The sequence below is a fragment of the Esox lucius genome, chromosome 20 (genome assembly GCF_011004845.1).
Source record: "Esox lucius isolate fEsoLuc1 chromosome 20, fEsoLuc1.pri, whole genome shotgun sequence".
In the NCBI taxonomy this organism is placed as follows: domain Eukaryota; kingdom Metazoa; phylum Chordata; class Actinopteri; order Esociformes; family Esocidae; genus Esox; species Esox lucius.
The window spans coordinates 26848291-26868661 of record NC_047588.1 but is presented as its reverse complement, the minus strand read 5'-3'; the positions used below and the strand labels follow the sequence as shown (position 1 = coordinate 26868661).

Genomic DNA, 20371 nt, shown 5'->3' with positions numbered 1-20371 from the left:
CAGTATATACCATCCACCGCATCACAGACACCCTGGTTCTATTTATAAAATGACCTTTACTTCACCTCCCTGACCTTAAGCTGTGCAGTGGAAGCCAGAACAGTTTTTGTTCACAGGGGTTGTGGTTCTTCAACTATCCCCAGGCCATTGGCTGTTCACTCTAACAACTCTGAAGTGCAGCTGAACAAGTCTTGTCACGTGGGTGAAGATTTGTGTTCTTTACTTCACCTTGATATTTGGGTACTGGATCTTGTGTGCACAATACCCATGGGCCAAAGTACTTAATTGAATTCATGCTCGTAGTCAGCCTTATGCAGAATGCACGTTTAAGACAAAATAATTGCACAGTGTGCTTAATTTGAAAAGTCTGTCCCACGTACAGTGTGTGCATGCCACTTGACTAATATTTTGTGGAAAATCCTTTTGATTGGATTACACCAGTAAGTCTATTTGGAGAAGTTTTTATCAACGTAGCACTCCTGAATTTTGCAATTTTATCTCACTCTTTGTAGAACAGCTTTGCCAGAGGATCTCTTATGCACAGCTCTCTTGGTCAGTCCACACATTTTCTGTAAGATTAGATCATGCTTGACAGTAGGTATTATATTCTTTGCGGGATGAGCTTTGTCTGCTTTGGACCAACTTATCTTTTAGAATTAAGACAACAAATGTATCATGAGACCATGACACATTTCTCACATGGTCCTGGGGACTGAATGTGTCTTCTTGCAAAGTGTATGTGGTCTTGGATATTTTGTGAGAAATGCCTTCTGTTTTCCTTCTTGTCACTCTACCCTACAGCTCAGACTTGTGGAGAATCATAATATGCAGGTAGTCCCCAATTCCTGACAGAAATGTCGGCAGCTCTTTGAATGTTAGCATTGATCTCTTGGTAGCCTCCCCAATGAAGATTACTCTGTGTTCTGTCATCCGTTTTGGAACAATATACTGGTGGTGTGGTTTTGCCTCCACCTCTTAATTATGGTCTTCACAGGGTTACATGATACCCTCAAAAGTGTCTTTTAGCCCTCTTATCTGTACCTTTCAACAAAAAGACCTCTAGATGTTTTTATAGCTCCTTGTGGACCACAGTTATCTGAGGTATGCAACCAAGAATCCTTCAAGGATATCGTATTGGAACTGCTGAATTTATTTATTCATGATTTATCTTTATCAGAACTACTTTAACTGATGTCAGATGACGGCAAATGATTGCAGTACATGATTTGGAAAGTGATTGGTTAAATATGAATACAGTGTCAACCTTCATTATAAAGGGCATGAGGCAGCTGTCGTGGACAGTGCATCTGCACAGTTAAACGTCAGGGCTGGGATATGGCGTGTGAGATACTGCTGTTTGGACTTACTCTCCAGGCAGGAGTAGGAGCAGCAGAGAGGTTGAAAGTGAAGGGTCATGGTCTTTGGACTGTAAATGTCACACTGGAGGGTAGTGATTTGATCCCCCATTTGCTCTCTGTCTGGTTCTCCCTATATACCAAGGAGGTCACACAACAACAATTTTTTATTTTTTAAAGGACTTCTATAAAGTGTTTCCTCATTTATTCCTATGCACCATGAAATGTATTAAGATGCTTACAGGGAGTCTGAAAAACAAGTATTAAAAATGTATGAATGTGAACACTTACCAGTATGTTACTTCAACACAACTTTAATAGGCCTAGTTTAAACACAAGGCAAGAAAGTTAAGTCAGAAATACTAATTTGGGTAAAAATGTATACTTCAATTGTTTTCATACTTATATATTGTTAGACGAAACATCTATAACAGACAACATCTCTGTGACATTCTGAAAGGGGCGAGGTTTAGAGCAGTGGCCCAGAAAGGGGCGTGTCCACACAGTGGGTGGAAATAAATAGGCAGCCCAACCCTGCAAGTCCCCACTCACCAGAACGTCGCAAGACAGGACTGAGGCATCTCACAAACGGTAAATGACCGAATAACTTATGGCTACATTATTAAGATATCTAAGTTACTGTCTGGAAATAGCATGTGCCTACAAAATAGTGTTGACTGTCTCAATGGCCATTGATTTAATGTCCTAGTTGTTGAGATGCATTTTGAAAAAGCAACTATAGTTATCAAAGTTGTTCAATATGCCTCTTATTAAACTGACTTTTATCCATCAGTTAAAAAAATCTAACCATTACTCACAATGGGGCCATTTGCTTGTTTTATTACACATACTGAGGTTTTCAACTTGTTGCTTTTAAATCTGTGTGTTGAGGCCTTGGCCTAGCATACTTCTCTGCGTTGGCATACTGTGAGTAGCTGGCATTAGCTGTAGACATGCTAAAGATCAGCTTTGCATGGAAGAAGACTGCATGTCTCAAAGCTGTAACTTGGTAACAGAGTCCTACGACACAAAGTATTGAAATCTCCAGCAGTCATAAAGGATGGATTTTATTTGTGTGAAGCTTTTGTTCCCACTTTCTCCTTTTTTCTCTACTCCCTACAGAGGACTAAACCAACTCAGGCAAAATGGTGAAAGTCGGTGTTAATGGGTAAGATGCATGCAAATGAGGAATTAATAAAACCAAGGTGAGGTAAACTGAGATACGATCAAGAGAAAATGATTGGCAGAATTTATGCACAAAATGGATGTACGCTGGTGACCTCACGCAGGGAGTACTGATCTCTTTACAACAGCCACCATTGTTTGTTAGCGGTGTATAGTGAAGAAATAACGACAGTGTCATTTGATTCAGTCATCCTGGGAAAGTATTCAGGTGGGACCTTTGCTATCTAAAAGAAGAGCTTATGTGGCTGTGCTCCCTCCAGCATGCACAAGTCTTTTTATAGTCGGCCAACCTTTAGAAGAAAAGGTCAAGGGTAAAGACAAGTGTCTTGTTGGCATTCTTAACCACCAACATATTCAATGGCTATACATTTAAAACTTTAAAATAGCTCAGCAACTGAAGTGTAGGAACTATGTGAAGACTTGTGCAGAAGCCCAGTAGTTAACAGGACACTGGTAGTGTTCAATTTGTCTTTGTGTTCTGTGGTTTTTACTAGTCCTCATCACATGATTACATTGTAATAGAAAAAAAAATATCCTTTCTGATATGGGATCACCTCCTTGTCAGTGGTCTTCTCGAACTCTCTTTTCCATCTCATCAACTTTTAAAATTAACTCTCTGAGGCCACTGTCAGAATTTCTGTCTGTGTACTGGATTAAACCATAAGTCCTTAACTAATCAAAAAGGTCTTTCCCATCATTGTGAGATTTACTACATGAGTAGTAGACAGACTTTACAACCCATGGAGTACTGCTCCAACCCACCTGGTAGCCACAGGTTCCATTGTGAATTCCTCAAACTCATGATAACCAATCTTTATTATTAAGATTTGGGTTCTGCGTTATAGTGAGATGCTGTAGGACAAAAAGGTTAAAGTTCCGTACATGGCATATGAAACCAGGCCCCCTGCTGAGAGCCCCAGCTGATACATTTGAGGGCAGTTTGACACACTGGAAATAAGAATTGGACACCACCACCCCCTTGTGGGCAGACTAGGAAATTAAAATTGCTTTTAAAAACTTTTATTTAAAAAAATAAAAAGTTTTATAGAAGGGTTCAGTTTACAAAATTCCATACTCTTAATAAAGATTGGGTTTGAAGTGTGACCCAAGATTAATGAAGGTAACCTTCTTGTCTCTTAGATTTGGCCGTATCGGGCGCCTGGTGACTCGTGCTTCTTTCCAATCCAAGAAAGGAGTAGAGGTTGTGGCCATCAATGATCCCTTCATTGACCTGGACTACATGGTCAGTAGCTCCACCGGACCAACCTAGGACCAACCAATCATGATCAAACGTTATTGAGAACCACCAGTTGCAGATGAAACACTAAGATCACAAATTTCCTGGTGATAAAAATGATGTTCAAAGTAACTATAATTGTAACCTTTGTGCATAGTGAAACATTCATACTCGCAAATGTTACTTATTCTGAGAGAAAATCAATGTAAATACAACATTTTGAAAATGTGTGGGCCGACTGCAGTGAAGCCGCAGATGGGATCTTCAGTTGTAGGACTCACCACCTCTCTCCACTCCTCAGGTCTACATGTTCAAGTATGACTCCACCCACGGACGTTTCCATGGTGAGGTAAAGGCCGAGGGTGGCAAGTTGGTCATCGATGGACACGCCATCACAGTGTTCCACGAGTGAGTTTGTGCATTAAAGAGGAACTCCTCACATGTTGCCTTATAACATGGTGCCACCTTGTGGACAGACTACCACTCAACCAATTGGTTCTTTGTCTCTCCCTATTAATATAAAACACTTTTGGCTTACAGGTAGAATCATTTTTGAAGGTGAGATGAAACCCAAAACATTACTACCTAGACAGAAAGTGTTTTACTGCAGGGACAGTCAAGAACCGTCTGGAGTGTTACGAGACCTGGTAGATTTGACCTGACCAGATTTGAGACCCTGGTTGCAGTTTTTCATGAAAGAAAACCAGCCGTTCAGATGGTGGCGTTTGACAAGCCTAGTCCAAGATGCTCTGATTTCACTTGACTCAACGTTAAACCCTCTCTCCTGCTCTTTTCCCTCTCGTTCTCAGGAGAGACCCAGCAAACATCAAGTGGGGAGATGCTGGCGCCACCTATGTGGTTGAATCAACAGGTGTATTCACCACCATTGAAAAGGCCTCCGTAAGCATCCTTAGACAGAGCTTCCAGAACCAGGATATAGCATGCAAATAACTACTGTGTAATATTAACGATCAGGCCCAATCTTCTCTCACCCCTCCTCTCCAGGCCCATCTAAAGGGAGGTGCCAAGAGGGTCATCATCTCTGCTCCCAGCGCTGATGCACCCATGTTTGTCATGGGTGTCAACCACGAGAAGTACGATAACTCCCTCAAGGTTGTCAGGTGAGACCCTCTTCACTCCAACACATGGTTTCCACATCTGCCCCGGCCCCTCTGAATGTATGCTGTGCAGGGAGCTGACACAATGAGCAGCCAGGAAGTACTTAGGGTTAACTGACTTGTTCATGGACATAACATTTTATTATTACCATGCCAGGTTTTGGATTTAGCAACCTTTGGGTTAAAAGCGGTCAGACGCTTTAACAGCTAAGCTACCAGACACATGGTACATACTGTCTGCACCCCGCCAGTTACTCTGTTGGTTGAAAAATGACACAACACTCTCTCTCTCCTCTCACCACAGCAATGCTTCATGCACAACCAACTGCCTGGCTCCCCTGGCCAAGGTCATCCATGACAACTTCCACATCATTGAGGGTTTGATGGTACGGATTAAAACACAACACCCAGGATCAATCCCATAGAGAGGGCTTTGTCTGACATAAGAGATTTACCACTTACGTACACGACATACCCACAAGGCCATGCAGTGGTGATGATCCCCTGACCTCTCCAACTACCACTCAATGTGGGTCACTCATTCCTGATCTCTCTCTGTCCCTCAGAGCACTGTCCACGCCGTCACCGCCACCCAGAAGACCGTTGATGGTCCCTCTGGAAAGCTGTGGAGGGATGGACGCGGCGCCAGCCAGAACATCATCCCCGCCTCCACCGGAGCTGCCAAGGCTGTCGGCAAAGTCATCCCAGACCTGAACGGGTCAGTACCACAACCTCCAATAAAACAAAACACTCAGTGATGATTGTATACCGACCACTAACCAACCATCATCAAAACGCGATCAGAACACAGTTACTTATAAGATTAGTAACACAACCACCAAATATCCACCTTTAAAACATTACTAACATAACCAAAAATGTATCAAGATTTCAACAGTGACACAATAATATGACTCAGAACACTAGTAAAAACACTAGTAACTAATCACCATTAAAACAATATTAAAATACAGCCACTAGTACCACAACCTCAAACGCCAGAAAACATTAGTAACTGAATTGTACTGTTTTGAACACTGAAGCAACACACAAGTCATTAGGTCAGTTAATCAAACTACAGAGGAGTAACATTTAAACTTATGCTGTTATCAATCCTCTCGTTCCCCTCAGCAAGATCACAGGCATGGCTTTCCGTGTCCCCACCCCCAACGTTTCAGTGGTTGACCTGACTGTCCGCCTGGAGAAGGCTGTGAGTAGCACCTCTGCCTTACTAATCTGCAAACTGATCTCAAACAGTATGTGGTTGAAGCATATTGATGATCACTATACCAGGTCTAACAAGCAAAGTGAAAAAGTGGATTATGTAGCATCACAACAATTCGACGAGCCACCTCTGGTTTCCTCGCATCACAGGCCAGCTACGAAGACATCAAGAAAGTGGTCAAGGCTGCTGCTGATGGACCCATGAAGGGAATTCTTGGTTACACAGAGGACCAAGTTGTGTCCACAGACTTCAACAGTGACATTCGCTCCTCCATCTTCGATGCTGGTGCTGGAATTGCACTGAACGACCACTTTGTCAAGCTGGTTACATGGTAAGTTTGAGTCTTTTAGCATACACATACATACACGTGAACAGACAGCCTCAAACACTAACTCACAAAGTCTTAAACACTGAATCACACACCCACTCACTCCCACAACCCCCTTCTGTTGGTGAGTACTTGAGGTCTTTACAATGTCAATACTCTCTCTCTCTCTCTCTCTCTCTCTCTCTCTCTCAAGGTACGACAATGAATTTGGCTACAGCAACCGCGTCATTGACCTGATGGCTCACATGACCACCAAGGAGTAAAGCCAATCGACCAATCAAATGTCCCCGAACTACGCACGACCCATATACTTCCCATTAAATTGGACTCTAGCCCTCGACTTGCCTGAGAAAGTTAACCGCATAAAGGAAATCACAACTTGAACATGAAGACCAATTTTTTTTTTGTATTGTAAAGACTTTATTGGTCTTTTGAAAGATGAGTATTGAGATTTTCTGTTTGAGGCACTGATCCTGCTGCATTCAGATGCGGAATAAAAGTCCTCTGTTTGTGAGTAAATCATCTCGTTTTTCATTTATAAAAGGGTGATCAAGTATAATTGTTCATTGACCTGGTGATGGTAAATGGAAAGGTTCAAACTCAAACATTATTCCTTAAATTCTTCTGTCAAGCAAGGAAACTTAGTAACAAGTGAGTGCATTTATACTCTAGAAATACTATAACATTTCTTAAATCGTCCTGAAAATAATTTCCTGACCCTAAACACATTTAGTTTGATTTGTAAACTACAATATCTCCTCATCTGACTTCTCTTACCCTCTGATGCATTTTGGTTCTTAAGGTCACTTACACATCATTGAAATGAACTGGCCAATCAGTCATGCTAAAAATCTAATGAAAATGCAAGCTTTGCAAAGTCACACCAATCACCTTGTCTGATGTTAAGTCATGATATTTGGTTGATGGAACTCTCTCACAAGCAACAAGATTTCCTCATGGACCAAGACAGTCTGCTTAGATCGATTTCTGCCATTCAGATAAGGATGTGCTACGAATGCTATTTCTCTGGCACAGAATGACTGATCTGTACACAACTTGAGATGTAGCATCTATGGAGAAAGGGTTGCTCAACATTATTTTTCAGATTAGATTCTAAAACAACACATTACACTTTCTTGGGCTAGCATGTCAATGCTTGGAAATCAGTTCAGGATATTTGGCACACATTCTGTCACTACTCTACATATGCAAAAACATATTGACTCCAAAGTGGTGCTTAAACTGTAACGGTGGTGTGGAGAGGAGGAACCAGGCGCAGACAGGATACAGTCGATGTATACTTGAATCGAAACAAACACCGAGTACAAACTGAATGAACGTAAAGGGGCTGAATTTAAACGGCAAACCGAAAGCACTCACCCGTTACGTGTGACATGCGACAACAATAATCGACAAGTGAGGGGAGCAGACGAGAAACATTTAAACACACATTGATGGGAAGATTGGGACCTGGTGTGCATGATTAATGGAGACAAGACAATGAATGAGTTCGTGAAGTGACGGGAACTGGGAGTGCACAGCACGATGAAGCTGATCCTCACCGTACCGTGACATGAACAGTCAAGGCAAGTTTATTTGTATAGCAAATTTCACACAGGGCAATTAGAGAAAATGATGGGAATAATGGAAAAATAAATAAATAATTGCATAAAAGACAAAGCATACAAAATATAAACATCACATTTAAGATGGCAAAAAAATTATTAAAAGATTAATAAAGGGCAGATGAAAACAAAGGTTTTTAGCCTAGATTTAAAAGTGCTCAATCTCGGAAGACGTCTAAGATTTTCTGGCGGTTTGTTGCAACTCTGCACAGCATAAAGACAAAACACTGCCTCACAAGCCTTTGTCTTCAGTCTGGGGATGGTTAGCAGACCTGGCCCTGATGACCTGGGGGTGTCATGAAGGGGCGCATTATACTGCTCCCGTATAAATTAAGAGACCACTGCACCTTTTTCTTTCCTTTCCAAAAAAGCCAAAAAGGAAGGTTTTGTGTGAGGAACAGAAGGGTTAAAATTACGAGACCACTGCAAATTGAATGTTTCTGTTCCAACCTCAACTTTCCTTTTCAACCTTTTTGGAAAGGAAAGAAAAAGTGCAGTAGTCTCTTTATGTTTTCCGGAGTTGTATTAATAAACTCAAAAATTGTCATATTTTGTTTAGTTTGTCTTCCAATTTTTTTCTCTACAGAATATATCCACCCTCCACAGTTCAGTTCAATACCTGCTTCATTTGTTTAACTAAGTGTATTGTGGCATGACTAACTAGACTTGACAATTGCCAACCATTATGATTTTCCATTTGGCCTTTATGGGTATCTAAAGGATAGATGGAAGTGATGCAACAACTCTACTGTTCTGTGACAGATCGATAACCAGCGGACTAAGGGTTTCCCAGTACAGTGGTGCTCATATAAGGCTACTTCTGGTACACTTGACAGTATGTACAAACACATCAGGTGTGTTTTTAGTGGACTTCTGAATGGAAATGTTGAGAATTTCTCATGCTGTTACTCAACTGCTATAGCTGACTGAGTGCTGCCCTAGGCAACAAAGGCTTAGATAACTATTAGTATAGTAATTCAACAAGTGTAGTAATCAGAAATTGAATTAATAATTTATTCAAAAATAACACTTATTCTACTGTATCTAGCCCCATAATAAGAACAAGGTTAAATTGGCAGCTAGTAGGCAATACTCATTTTAATATTCCAGCATTTAATATTCCTCCCAAATTAGGCCCTGACATGGCAATCAATTAGCAATGGCTTAAACCCCTGCTGTCAGATTATAATGCATCTATATTTCTCAATCAAGAAGACATGTTCTCTAAGCTGTTACCGCTCTCATTAATGGACACACACATTCTAAATTACTTCCATGTGTACTTTTGTGTTTTCCAGTGATATGTAAGTTAATGTCATGAAATCAACATTTGTCTGTTTTCTGTGTTAAAATTTTAAATTCTAGCAATGAATATGAAGAGAGAGATTAAGAAAACAAATAGAGAGAGAGAGAGAGATTGATGAGAGCATGGGGGTGAGTGAGGGAGGTCAAATAGGCTCAAGTCATACTATTTATCCCTCTGCCATTTCAGGCCGATCACAGATCAGTTCACCAGCAGATTGTCGACAAGTTGATTTATTGTTCTTCTTCAAAATTGACAGATCCTTACGATTTAAAAGAGCTCTTCTCCCAATAAAAACAGCCTGAGCACAGAGTGGGTTACGAAGTTAAGAGAAGGACCGGTTGACCTAAATAGAGGACGGTGAGTACAGAAGATCCTCTTGGCGTATGTTTGTCTGTTTGTTATTTTATGGTTTGTGATTTAGATTCTGTGATAAGGGTTTTCTGGTGTTTAAAATGGCTTTCAATAGTTTTTTCTCTTTTTCAGAATTGCTGTCACTACTTTAAGTCACTCTAGGACAAAATCATAATTTCTAATTACAATATGAGTACAATTAAATAATAATTTATAATTTATTAAATTGTACCATACATATCACAATGATTATGACCGTTTTGAACTATTTAAAAACTCCTGTTATATCTAATAAAAAATGTGCAGATTTACATACACTGCAAATTAAATTTTCTTGACACTGGGTGAATTCAGGCAAAATATTTGTTTTTAATTTTGTTAAATCCATCTGAATTTGACTAGTGGAGCATATTTTAGATGCATACTTTCTTCTGTAATTTTACTGCAGAGAATTCCTTTTTTTCCCCTGAATTGAAATTGTTAATCATACCGTCATTGTATCAAATACAAACAGCTGTATTACAGATCTATAAAAGGTTGCTGACCAAATACTTTTGAAATGCCACTGTAGATTCAAAGATTCATGATGAATTCAAAGATTCCTTTTTTTTCTTTTTAAATGCGGTGCCTGGAGGATGTAATGTCTTCACTTTCTATCACATTCTCTCAGATTTAGTCTACAACACTCTCACGCCTCCTCTGCTTTATGATGCCAGTGTTGGCTCTCTCTCTCACATTCTCACTCTGTCCCCCAGTTCATGTCTTTGGGAGTGAATGCCTCAGAGAGGGGCTCTGTCACAGCCCCGTCTTCCATCCCTCCCGCCTTCCTCTCTCACCTCTCCCCCAGCACTGACCTCGGAGTCGCTGTCTTTCTCATCCTCACCGGTGAGTCTACCTGCCTCAATGTTACTTCATCCCTAACCCTTACCCCCGAAAAACTGGATTGGACAGTATTTTAAACATGTAACAGTTTGGGGGGAAATCCACTAAGTCCACTGGGTCAGTTGAGAATATGCTGCCTTGTCATTATGTCCAGCCTTCTAAGAGCTGTACAAGAGCCTATGATGTAACGGCTGGAGGTTGATTTTGAATTGAATTCGTATTAGTCTTGTAATCACAGGTGAGTGAGCCTGCATTAGAATCAGTTAACATTAGAACTTAGTTGGTATTCCTCCAGAGTACATGTCACTCTTAAAATAAAATGCTGGATGTCTGTAAAAGGATAAAGGTGAACATAATGGGTTGAAATTCTGTGTGCTCTTGTTTCAAATCAAAATCACACTTGATCCCGGAGGACTGAAAGGTTTACCTATGAAATGAAAAAGGTGGAAAACAGATCTTTATCCTCGGGAAAGAGTGACTTTACAGTAATGGCCCAACGAGTAATGGGTTCAACCATTATTGTCATCAACTATTACCCTATTTGATCAAGGCAATCAGTGATCTGAGACTATATTTCTGTTTCTATTATGGAGCCACATAAACCGACTGAATACAACGACCAGCAACCTCTGGGTGAAATGATGAGGGGAGGACAGGGGTGAAGAAAGGATTCACGGAAAGAGGAAGGAGGAGAGGAGCACAGAGGAGCAGTATATAGTGGATTCTCTAAAAGAGAGCAAAGGAGTGAAGAATGCAGAGAGGATAGAAGAGGGGAAAAGATACAGGATGTATGACAGCGTGAAACACCCAATACATAATGATGTACCCAACAAAGCCCATCAAACAGCCCCCTGAACTCCACTCTCATGTTCATTCAGCTTTATAACACTTTTTATTGGTTTTCTGATGCTTTCAAAACTTGACTATGAATTGAGCAGGTTAGGAGTGTAGCAGCAGTTAATGGAGTGTTGATATATGAAATCAATGACTATATATTAACCCGCTTTGTCAGCACTGGTAGGGACCCAAACGCAGACCGGACGAGTGAGGTGCAACAATACATATTTATTGAGAGCAAGGGAAGGCTGGTGGAGAAGTGGGGTTGGTTCAAGGGCAGGAGCGGGTGAAGAATAGTCCTAGACGGGCAGGAGGTCGGTATGCAGGCTGGCGGTTGAGGTACAGGCAGGTAACAGGCAGAGTAGTCCTAGATGGGCAGGAGGTCGGTATACAGGCTGGCGGTTGAGGTACAGGCAGGTAGCAGGCAGAGTAGTCGTAGACAGGCAGGAGGTCGGTACACAGGCTGGCGGTTGAGGTACAGGCAGGTAACATGCAGAGTAGTCCTAGATGGGCAGGAGGTCGGTATACAGGCTGGCGGTTGAGGTACAGGCAGGTAGCAGGCAGAGTAGTCGTAGACAGGCAGGAGGTCGGTATACAGGCTGGCGGTTGAGGTACAGGCAGGTAGCAGGCAGTGTAGTCATAGATGGGCAGGAGGTCGGTATACAGGCTGGCGGTTGAGGTACAGGCAGGTAACAGGCAGTGTAGTCATAGATGGGCAGGAGGTCGGTATACAGGCTGGCGGTTGAGGTACAGGCAGGTAACAGGCAGAGTAGTCCTAGATGGGCAGGAGGTCGGTATACAGGCTGGCGGTTGAGGTACAGGCAGGTAGCAGGCAGAGTAGTCGTAGACAGGCAGGAGGTCGGTATACAGGCTGGCGGTTGAGGTACAGGCAGGTAGCAGGCAGAGTAGTCGTAGACGGGCAGGAGGTCGGTATACAGGCTGGCGGTTGAGGTACAGGCAGGTAGCAGGCAGTGTAGTCATAGATGGGCAGGAGGTCGGTATACAGGCTGGCGGTTGAGGTACAGGCAGGTAACAGGCAGTGTAGTCGTAGACGGGCAGGAGGTCGGTATGCAGGCTGGCGGTTGAGGTACAGGCAGGTAACAGGCAGTGTAGTCATAGATGGGCAGGAGGTCGGTATACAGGCTGGCGGTTGAGGTACAGGCAGGTAACAGGCAGAGTAGTCCTAGATGGGCAGGAGGTCGGTATACAGGCTGGCGGTTGAGGTACAGGCAGGTAACAGGCAGAGTAGTCCTAGATGGGCAGGAGGTCGGTATACAGGCTGGCGGTTGAGGTACAGGCAGGTAGCAGGCAGAGTAGTCGTAGACAGGCAGGAGGTCGGTATACAGGCTGGCGGTTGAGGTACAGGCAGGTAGCAGGCAGAGTAGTCGTAGACGGGCTGGAGGTCGGTATACAGGCTGGCGGTTGAGGTACAGGCAGGTAACAGGCAGTGTAGTCGTAGACGGGCAGGAGGTCGGTATACAGGCTGGCGGTTGAGGTACAGGCAGGTAGCAGGCAGAGTAGTCGTAGACGGGCAGGAGGTCGGTATACAGGCTGGCGGTTGAGGTACAGGCAGGTAGCAGGCAGTGTAGTCATAGATGGGCAGGAGGTCGGTATACAGGCTGGCGGTTGAGGTACAGGCAGGTAACAGGCAGTGTAGTCGTAGACGGGCAGGAGGTCGGTATGCAGGCTGGCGGTTGAGGTACAGGCAGGTAACAGGCAGTGTAGTCATAGATGGGCAGGAGGTCGGTATACAGGCTGGCGGTTGAGGTACAGGCAGGTAACAGGCAGAGTAGTCCTAGATGGGCAGGAGGTCGGTATACAGGCTGGCGGTTGAGGTACAGGCAGGTAACAGGCAGAGTAGTCCTAGATGGGCAGGAGGTCGGTATACAGGCTGGCGGTTGAGGTACAGGCAGGTAGCAGGCAGAGTAGTCGTAGACAGGCAGGAGGTCGGTATACAGGCTGGCGGTTGAGGTACAGGCAGGTAGCAGGCAGAGTAGTCGTAGACGGGCAGGAGGTCGGTATACAGGCTGGCGGTTGAGGTACAGGCAGGTAACAGGCAGTGTAGTCGTAGACGGGCAGGAGGTCGGTATACAGGCTGGCGGTTGAGGTACAGACAACACTGGCTGGGCGTTAACTGAGCAGATTTTAACAGTAGACTGGGGCAAACGTAACACGTACAACTGTGGATCAACGATCCGACAGGGACGGGTCAGCAGGGCTCCTCAGAAATACAGCTGGTGATGAGTCAAGCGGGACCAGGTGAGTGATCGCCGATTGGGGACAGCTGGTGCCGGCTCTCCTCCAAGGAGTGACGCCACGCACCCTAAGGCGCTGCCCCGACAACCGGGAGAAGCACAACAAGGCACCTCAAGGGAGGAAGGACGTGACACGCTTTTAAATGCCAATCAGTCCCCCCTGTCTTTTTGTGTTTGATAAAAACTGTAATCATTAGATGTAATGATTATGAAAACATATAAACCTCTCTCTCCAGCTAAGCCTCTTTTTCTGACACGTTATTTAATCTCTGTCTCTCTTCCACTTCATCTCTCTACCTCCCTGTTCCTGTCTCTCCCCCTCTCTCCCCCTCTCTCCCCCTCTCTCCCCCTCTCTTCAAACGTCTTCTCTCTCCCGTCTCCTCTTCTCCTTGGTCCTTTTCCAGGTGTCGTATCAATGGCTGGAAATGGCATAGTGTTGTTAGTTTACTGTAGAAAAAAGAAGAAGCTCAGACCTCCTGAACTCATGACTATCAATCTGACCATCTGTGATTTTGGATACAGCCTCTTGGGGGCACCGTTCATCATCACTTCCAGGTGAGCTCTGGCAGTCCCATGTTAAAGATATTCAAGTTGATGTCTCCCACAGATGATTTAACATTATGTACGGACAGTCAAAGTCTGATTCATAGTTGACACAGCAACACGGGATTTAATTGTGGCAGACAGTTATATCGTGTAGATGTCTTTTAACAACAACTAGTATTCCAGTTGTCAAACTATCTATGATTAAATCAGGCTCACGTCCAGGTCTGTTCCCCCGGTCTGTTCCCCCAGTCTGTCCCATGGCTGGATTTTTGGGGAGGCCGGGTGTCTGTGGTATGGGTGGCAGGGCTTTGTGTTTGGGATTGGGTCCCTCATCACCAGCTGTCTCATCTCCCTGGACCGCTGCCTCAAGATCTGCAGCTTAAGATATGGTCAGTGGAATGACTCTTTTAATTTGAATTGTTGTATTTCTTTCATGTTTCTGTGTTCTTACATACATTTCTGGTAATTTACTGTTCCGCTTGCTGCTCAGCAGGCTAGTGCCATGGTATTGCAGTGGATGGAAGCATCACATATAAGCCAGTGTGTGGAGGAGTGAATGGCATGGGCGAATTTGGGAAGGTGTTCATAGAAGGACACGTCTCAAACTTAGTATCTCTCAGACCCACTAGAGTGTGATGATTCTGTAGTGAATTGGACATCACTACATTGGCAGAGCCGAAAACTGACTTCCTGATTCACACCAACAATCTCAGACAACATTGGTAAAATGGTAAATGGGTAAATGAACTCTCAGACTGCATGGGTAATTATTTTTTTTTGACCAATCACATCAGATCATTTATTCTCAGATCATTTTCATAGCTCAGCTGAATGTTAAAAAAGTATCAGATTTGTCTGCCTGAGAAATCGCAGCCACAGTAGAGAATATGTTTCTGTGCTAGGGGAAGATTTATTTACTTTATTTACACAGGCATCCCAATTCTGATCTTTTTATCCAAATGTATAAACAACCTGTGTGTCTGGAAGGGCCCTTGGGTGGTGTGCCTCAAGATTTTGATTTTGGGTCCTATAAAATCCCTGCCATTTTAAATTACAGCACGTTCTATAAGAAATGTGCTAAATAATGTAAATAAAGTTTGATTTGTTCCATAAGGTCAGTGGATAGAGAAACGTCACATGTCCATGACCATAGTACTGGGGTGGTTCTACACTCTGTTCTGGGCATCCCTGCCTTTATTGGGCTTTGGCAGCTACGGACCAGAACCTTTTGGAACCAGCTGCACCATAAACTGGTAATCCTGATTCTTTCTCATTCGGTTCTGTTTGAATTCGGTTCTCCTCCTAACTCTTGTCCTCCAGCCGGAGACCAGAGAGAGGCAGTTAAGCACTCCTTTGTATTTTCCATTGTGGGCTGTCTGGAGGAGAGGGTGCATTTGTTAATGCTTAAGAGTCAAGTTACAGGGTATCTTTGTCAAATACACGGAACAACGCAGCGTCATCCTGCACAATGAAATTCTTGTGACATGGCCCTCGGCATCTACGCAGTGAGAGTTAGGAATAAGAGGATATAAGCAAAAATATAGCTAGACAGAAAATAATAATAAAATAAAGCAACAATGTACATAACACTGTACACTAACAGCAGTTTAAAAAAAGAGTACTGTAAACAAGCAGCAATCTGTGTAGTATTATTGAATGTTTAAATATGGCAAGTATGGCAGTAATATACATAACAGTGTGTAATATACATAACTAGCATCAGTTAGTAGAGTTATTTAATATCATAAATACATATGAGTGCAAAAAGCTTGTGAATGGTGGCATAGTACACTACAACTAAGTAGTGAGAATAAAAAAAAGAATTTAATCACAGCAAAAATATAGTAAGAGGATAAAGCAATAAAACACCGAACATAACATAACAAAACATAACATTATGACCACCTGCCTAATATTCTGTAGATCCCCCTTTTGCCACCAACAGCCCTGACCCTTCGACCTCTGGAGGTGTGCTGTGGTATCTGGCACTGAAACGTTGCCAGTAGATCCTTGTCGCTTTTTCCTTCCTTGGACCACTTTTGATAGGTACTGACCAGTGCAGACCGGGAACACCCCACAAGGGCTGCAGTTTTGGAGATGCTCTGACCCAGTCGTCTAGCCATCACAATTTGGTCCTTGTCAAAGTCGCTCAGATCTTTATGCTTACCCATTTTTCCTGCTTCTTACACATCAACTTTGAGGACAGAATGCCTAATATATCCCACCCACTGACAGGTGCCATGATAACGAGATTATCAGTGTTATTCACTTCACCTGTCAGTGGTCATAATGTAATGGCTGATTGGTGAATATATTTATATATTTATATATACACAACACTGTACATTGTATAAAGAGAACTGTAAACTAGCAGTACTAGTAAACTATTGGTAGTAGTATTGAATAATATATGGCCATTATGGCAGTAATATACATAAAAATGTTAATTAGCATCAGTTTTGAAAGTGTAGGATGGGGAGTATGATCAGTATGGTAGAAGTATTGAGTATTATAGATACACATAAGTGTAATATGCTTATGAATGGAACATGCAAAGGAATATTCTAATGCCTATTAAAAGTACCTGAAAGGACATCAGAGCATCTGGAATGTTAATGTGTGATCAGTATGATCATGGATCAGTGTTGCTGGTTAAGGAGCCTTTTGGCCTGAAGGAAAAAAACTGTTTTTGATCATTGCATTGTTGACCATTGCAATAACCGTTGCATTGTTGACTGTTGCAATAACCGTTGCATTGTTGACCGCTGCAATAACCGTTTCATTGTTGACCGCTGCAATAACCGTTTCATTGTTGACCGCTGCAATAACCTTTTCATTGTTGACCGCTGCAATAACCGTTTCATTGTTGACCGCTGCAATAACCGTTTCATTGTTGACCGCTGCAATAACCATTGCATTGTTGACCGCTGCAATAACCAGTGCATTGTTGACAGTTGCAATAACCGGTGCATTGTTGACCGCTGCAATAACCGTTGCATTGTTGACCGCTGCAATAACCGTTGCATTGTTTAAATTTAACTGCAGATATAAAAACATGTATCTCATCCATCAGTAACAAATGATCATTTGGATGAGATTATACAAGCTCTGTAAAATTCTCTGTAAATACACGTTCTTCCTGTTTTCTCTGAGGTGGAGGGTTAGGTCGTCTCTGAGTGACAAGGCCTACGTCTTCCTGATCATGATCATGTGCTTTGTTCTCCCCACACTCACCATCGTCATCTCCTACGTGACCATTCTGCTAACGGTAAGGGAAATTGCACACATTTGGCACAGTTCAGGGGAACTATGATGCAATAAAAGGTCAGCATATGTAATTGATTTACTGGAATTAATTAGCCAGGGGTTACACAAATGGTGAGAAGTACACAAATGATTATATTTATTTTTCAATAATATTGATCCACTGGATAAAACAATCTTCTAGATAAAGAAAAACAAAGAGAACATTTAGAAACAATTTACAAGGAGTCATTTATGTTTAATTAGTACACCATATGAGAGGCAGAAAGGATGACCTGTGATATTGGGGCTCAGAGAAAATAATCTGAGTAAAAAGTGCATTTATTTTTTACATGTAAAAGTTGAACGTTTATACCTGAGAAACCTAGGTGGACTGTTGGAGGTTGTAACAATTAGTCAGTCTTTGTAACTATCAATCAATGAATCAATAAAGCCACTTCAGTGGTTGTCAAAGTTCAGATATGTAGACTAGATCAATCTCACTCGTGTCTCATCGTGTTCCAGGACCTCCCGAATTTACAAATTAAACACTGGGTGTTCCTAAAGAATTTGCATTAAACATAAAAGTGGTCTCAAGTCTGTAGTGGCCACACGTCTTTAGTGACCACAGGTCTGTAGTGACCACAGGTCTGTAGTGGCCACACGTCTTTAGTGACCACAGGTCTGTAGTGACCACAGGTCTGTAGTGGCCACACGTCTTTAGTGACCACAGGTCTGTAGTGACCACACGTCTGTAGTGACCACACGTCTGTAGTGGCCACACGTCTTTAGTGACCACACGTCTTTAGTGACCACATGTCTGTAGTGACCCAGGTGTATTTTCTGTGAGCAGATGCGGTTGAAGGATTAATTTACTGATGTGTCTCTCTGTAGGTTTACCGTTCTAGTCGCACTCTGGCATCCATTCCTTCTTCAAATCACACCAGCAAAGACCTAAGGCTCACAAAGGTTTGTTTCCGACATGAAGCTAGCTATTGACTTTTCTTTTGTTTGTATTATTTGACCCTTATTTAATTTGACTGAGAACACATCCTGATTTACAACTCAACCTCGGGGGCAATTTGGGTTCATATTGTTCAGGGATGGAACGACTGATTTTTTTATTACATTTCTGGTTTATGATTCTATCAAGCAACCACTTAGTTACTGGTCTAATGCTGGGCTACCTGCTACCCCTAAGTACTGCTGCCATTATTCCAGAGACAGTAACAATTAGGGAACAACTTTTCTATTTGAAATGTAACTACAACGGATATAACTCACGGTTCTCTGTCTATGGTGACAGGTATGTATGTGTGGACAGCACAGGACATGCTTCGTTTTTTTTTTGTCTACTGTCTGATTATTTCAGATAGCAGCAGTGGTATGCTCCACCTTCCTCCTGTCCTGGACGCCCTACACCATCGTCTCCCTCTACTCTGCCTTTGCCCCCAAGGAGGAGCCGGTGGCTGAGTGGGCATTGCAGGGAGGGGGGCCAGGAGAATCCCCCGGAATGGGCCCAGCCTTCCCCAACATCCCCAACATAATGGAACTCCTCAACTGGACCTCCCTGGAAAACTATGGAAGTGTCTACTATGATCCTGTGGAAACCTGGAGTAACACGGACAACCCAGATTCTTACTCCGTCTCCTCCAGTTCAACCCCCAGCCAGGAGGGAGAGATAGAGACAGGGAGACCCCAGCCTGTGTCCTGTCTCCCACCAATCATGTCCCTGATCCCAGCCATGTTTGCCAAGTCTCATTGCATGATAAACCCCTTTATTTACCAGATCATGAACAAGGAGTTCAGAGAGGATGTGTGTGACATTTTCTTTGGGAGACAAAAGCGGCAGAGAACAACACGAGGAACAGCAGGGAGCTACTCAGACAGTAAGAAGTGGAGAAGATGTCTCTTGTTATGGTTCCAGTAGACCCCAGGGTTGGACACAGTTGGACAATGACTGTTAACTATCTCTCTCTTTTCATATTTCTCTCCTCAGCACAAAAAGACAGACTCTCTCTGTCCTACTCCCACAGCTGGAGACAGAGGAGTATCCCTACAACTTTGAAGGAGTCGGGGAAGACAGAAAGGAGTGGAGAGGAAGGAGGAAGGTGGGGTAAAGTGGCAGGGGGCAGTCTGCCAGACAACACCTCGGGGTTGAGGGATTCCCTGGAAGTGGTCTCGCTGGACACACAGGTCAACGTAGAGGGGCAGAGAGAGAGTTAGGCGGAGATACAGAAAGACACCTGGGAGCCTCCCCCCAAGTAGTCTTCTTACCCAATGAGAGATGTAGATGCTAAGTTACCATTTGTATTTATACAGCAAGTAGTGTATTGTATCATGGTGAGTATGTGTTTTGTGCTGACAGCAGGGGCGTAGATTGTGCAGGCTCATGACCCCCCAATATGCACCCCGCCCCCGGGATCCATTGACCCTGACCCCCCCAATATGTAATACAAATCTTCACCCTTGGCTGACTTTGTGTGTTCCATGGGTCAAACCTGCTGCGGCCAAGTCCATTGCTGTTTCAAAACTCTATCACCTACCATTCCCTACTGTCTCTGAGCAATAAAGTATCAAAATACCTGAAAACGTATATATATATTATTACTATCTATATAATTTTTTTGTTGCATGAACAATTCGTCTCTGTATAACTGTATATCTATATAGCCTATAGTTTGTATTTTTGCTAATTGTGGTTATTGTGACTATTTTGAAGCACCATTTCTGCTGTATTTTCTCTGGCTTATTTGTACGTTTTCATTTAATTCGTTTCGTTTTTTGTTGTTGTAAACACTTCGGTTATGCCTGTGGGTTGTAATACACTTTAAACTGTATTTTGACACAATAAAACAGTATAAGATTATATAGCCTT

At 43.0% G+C, this 20371-nt stretch overlaps 2 protein-coding genes and 1 long non-coding RNA gene across 5 annotated transcripts; 2 read left to right on the top strand and 1 right to left on the bottom strand.

Moving 5' to 3' along the window:
• Nucleotides 1-1884: 1884 nt before the first annotated feature.
• On the top strand, nucleotides 1885-6832 carry gapdh (glyceraldehyde-3-phosphate dehydrogenase). Its single transcript, XM_010884975.4, has 11 exons — nucleotides 1885-1946; nucleotides 2478-2523; nucleotides 3681-3783; nucleotides 4079-4185; nucleotides 4587-4677; nucleotides 4783-4898; nucleotides 5200-5281; nucleotides 5462-5613; nucleotides 6027-6105; nucleotides 6270-6451; nucleotides 6642-6832. The coding sequence occupies exons 2-11, from the start codon at nucleotides 2501-2503 to the stop codon at nucleotides 6709-6711; spliced, it is 1005 nt and encodes a 334-aa protein (XP_010883277.1). The 5' UTR covers nucleotides 1885-1946; nucleotides 2478-2500; the 3' UTR covers nucleotides 6712-6832.
• Nucleotides 3680-8102, bottom strand: LOC105019066. Of its 2 annotated transcripts, XR_828621.4 has the most exons (3): nucleotides 7829-8102; nucleotides 7340-7518; nucleotides 3680-3806 (listed from the first exon to the last, which is right to left on the bottom strand). It is a non-coding gene; the product is annotated as an uncharacterized LOC105019066 (long non-coding RNA). The 2 variants fall into 2 exon arrangements; XR_002195706.2 differs by having other exon boundaries at nucleotides 7340-8102.
• Nucleotides 8103-9586: 1484 nt separating this feature from the next.
• On the top strand, nucleotides 9587-20261 carry opn9 (opsin 9). Of its 2 annotated transcripts, none has more exons than XM_020040964.2 (9): nucleotides 9587-9736; nucleotides 10486-10615; nucleotides 14109-14259; nucleotides 14500-14639; nucleotides 15365-15503; nucleotides 17410-17518; nucleotides 18388-18462; nucleotides 18866-19382; nucleotides 19493-20261. In XM_020040964.2, exons 2-9 carry the CDS (start codon nucleotides 10489-10491, stop codon nucleotides 19717-19719), a joined length of 1485 nt encoding a protein of 494 aa, XP_019896523.2. In that variant the 5' UTR covers nucleotides 9587-9736; nucleotides 10486-10488; the 3' UTR covers nucleotides 19720-20261. The 2 variants fall into 2 exon arrangements, with proteins under 2 accessions (XP_019896523.2, XP_010883303.3); XM_010885001.3 differs by having other exon boundaries at nucleotides 17404-17518.
• Nucleotides 20262-20371: the final 110 nt, after the last annotated feature.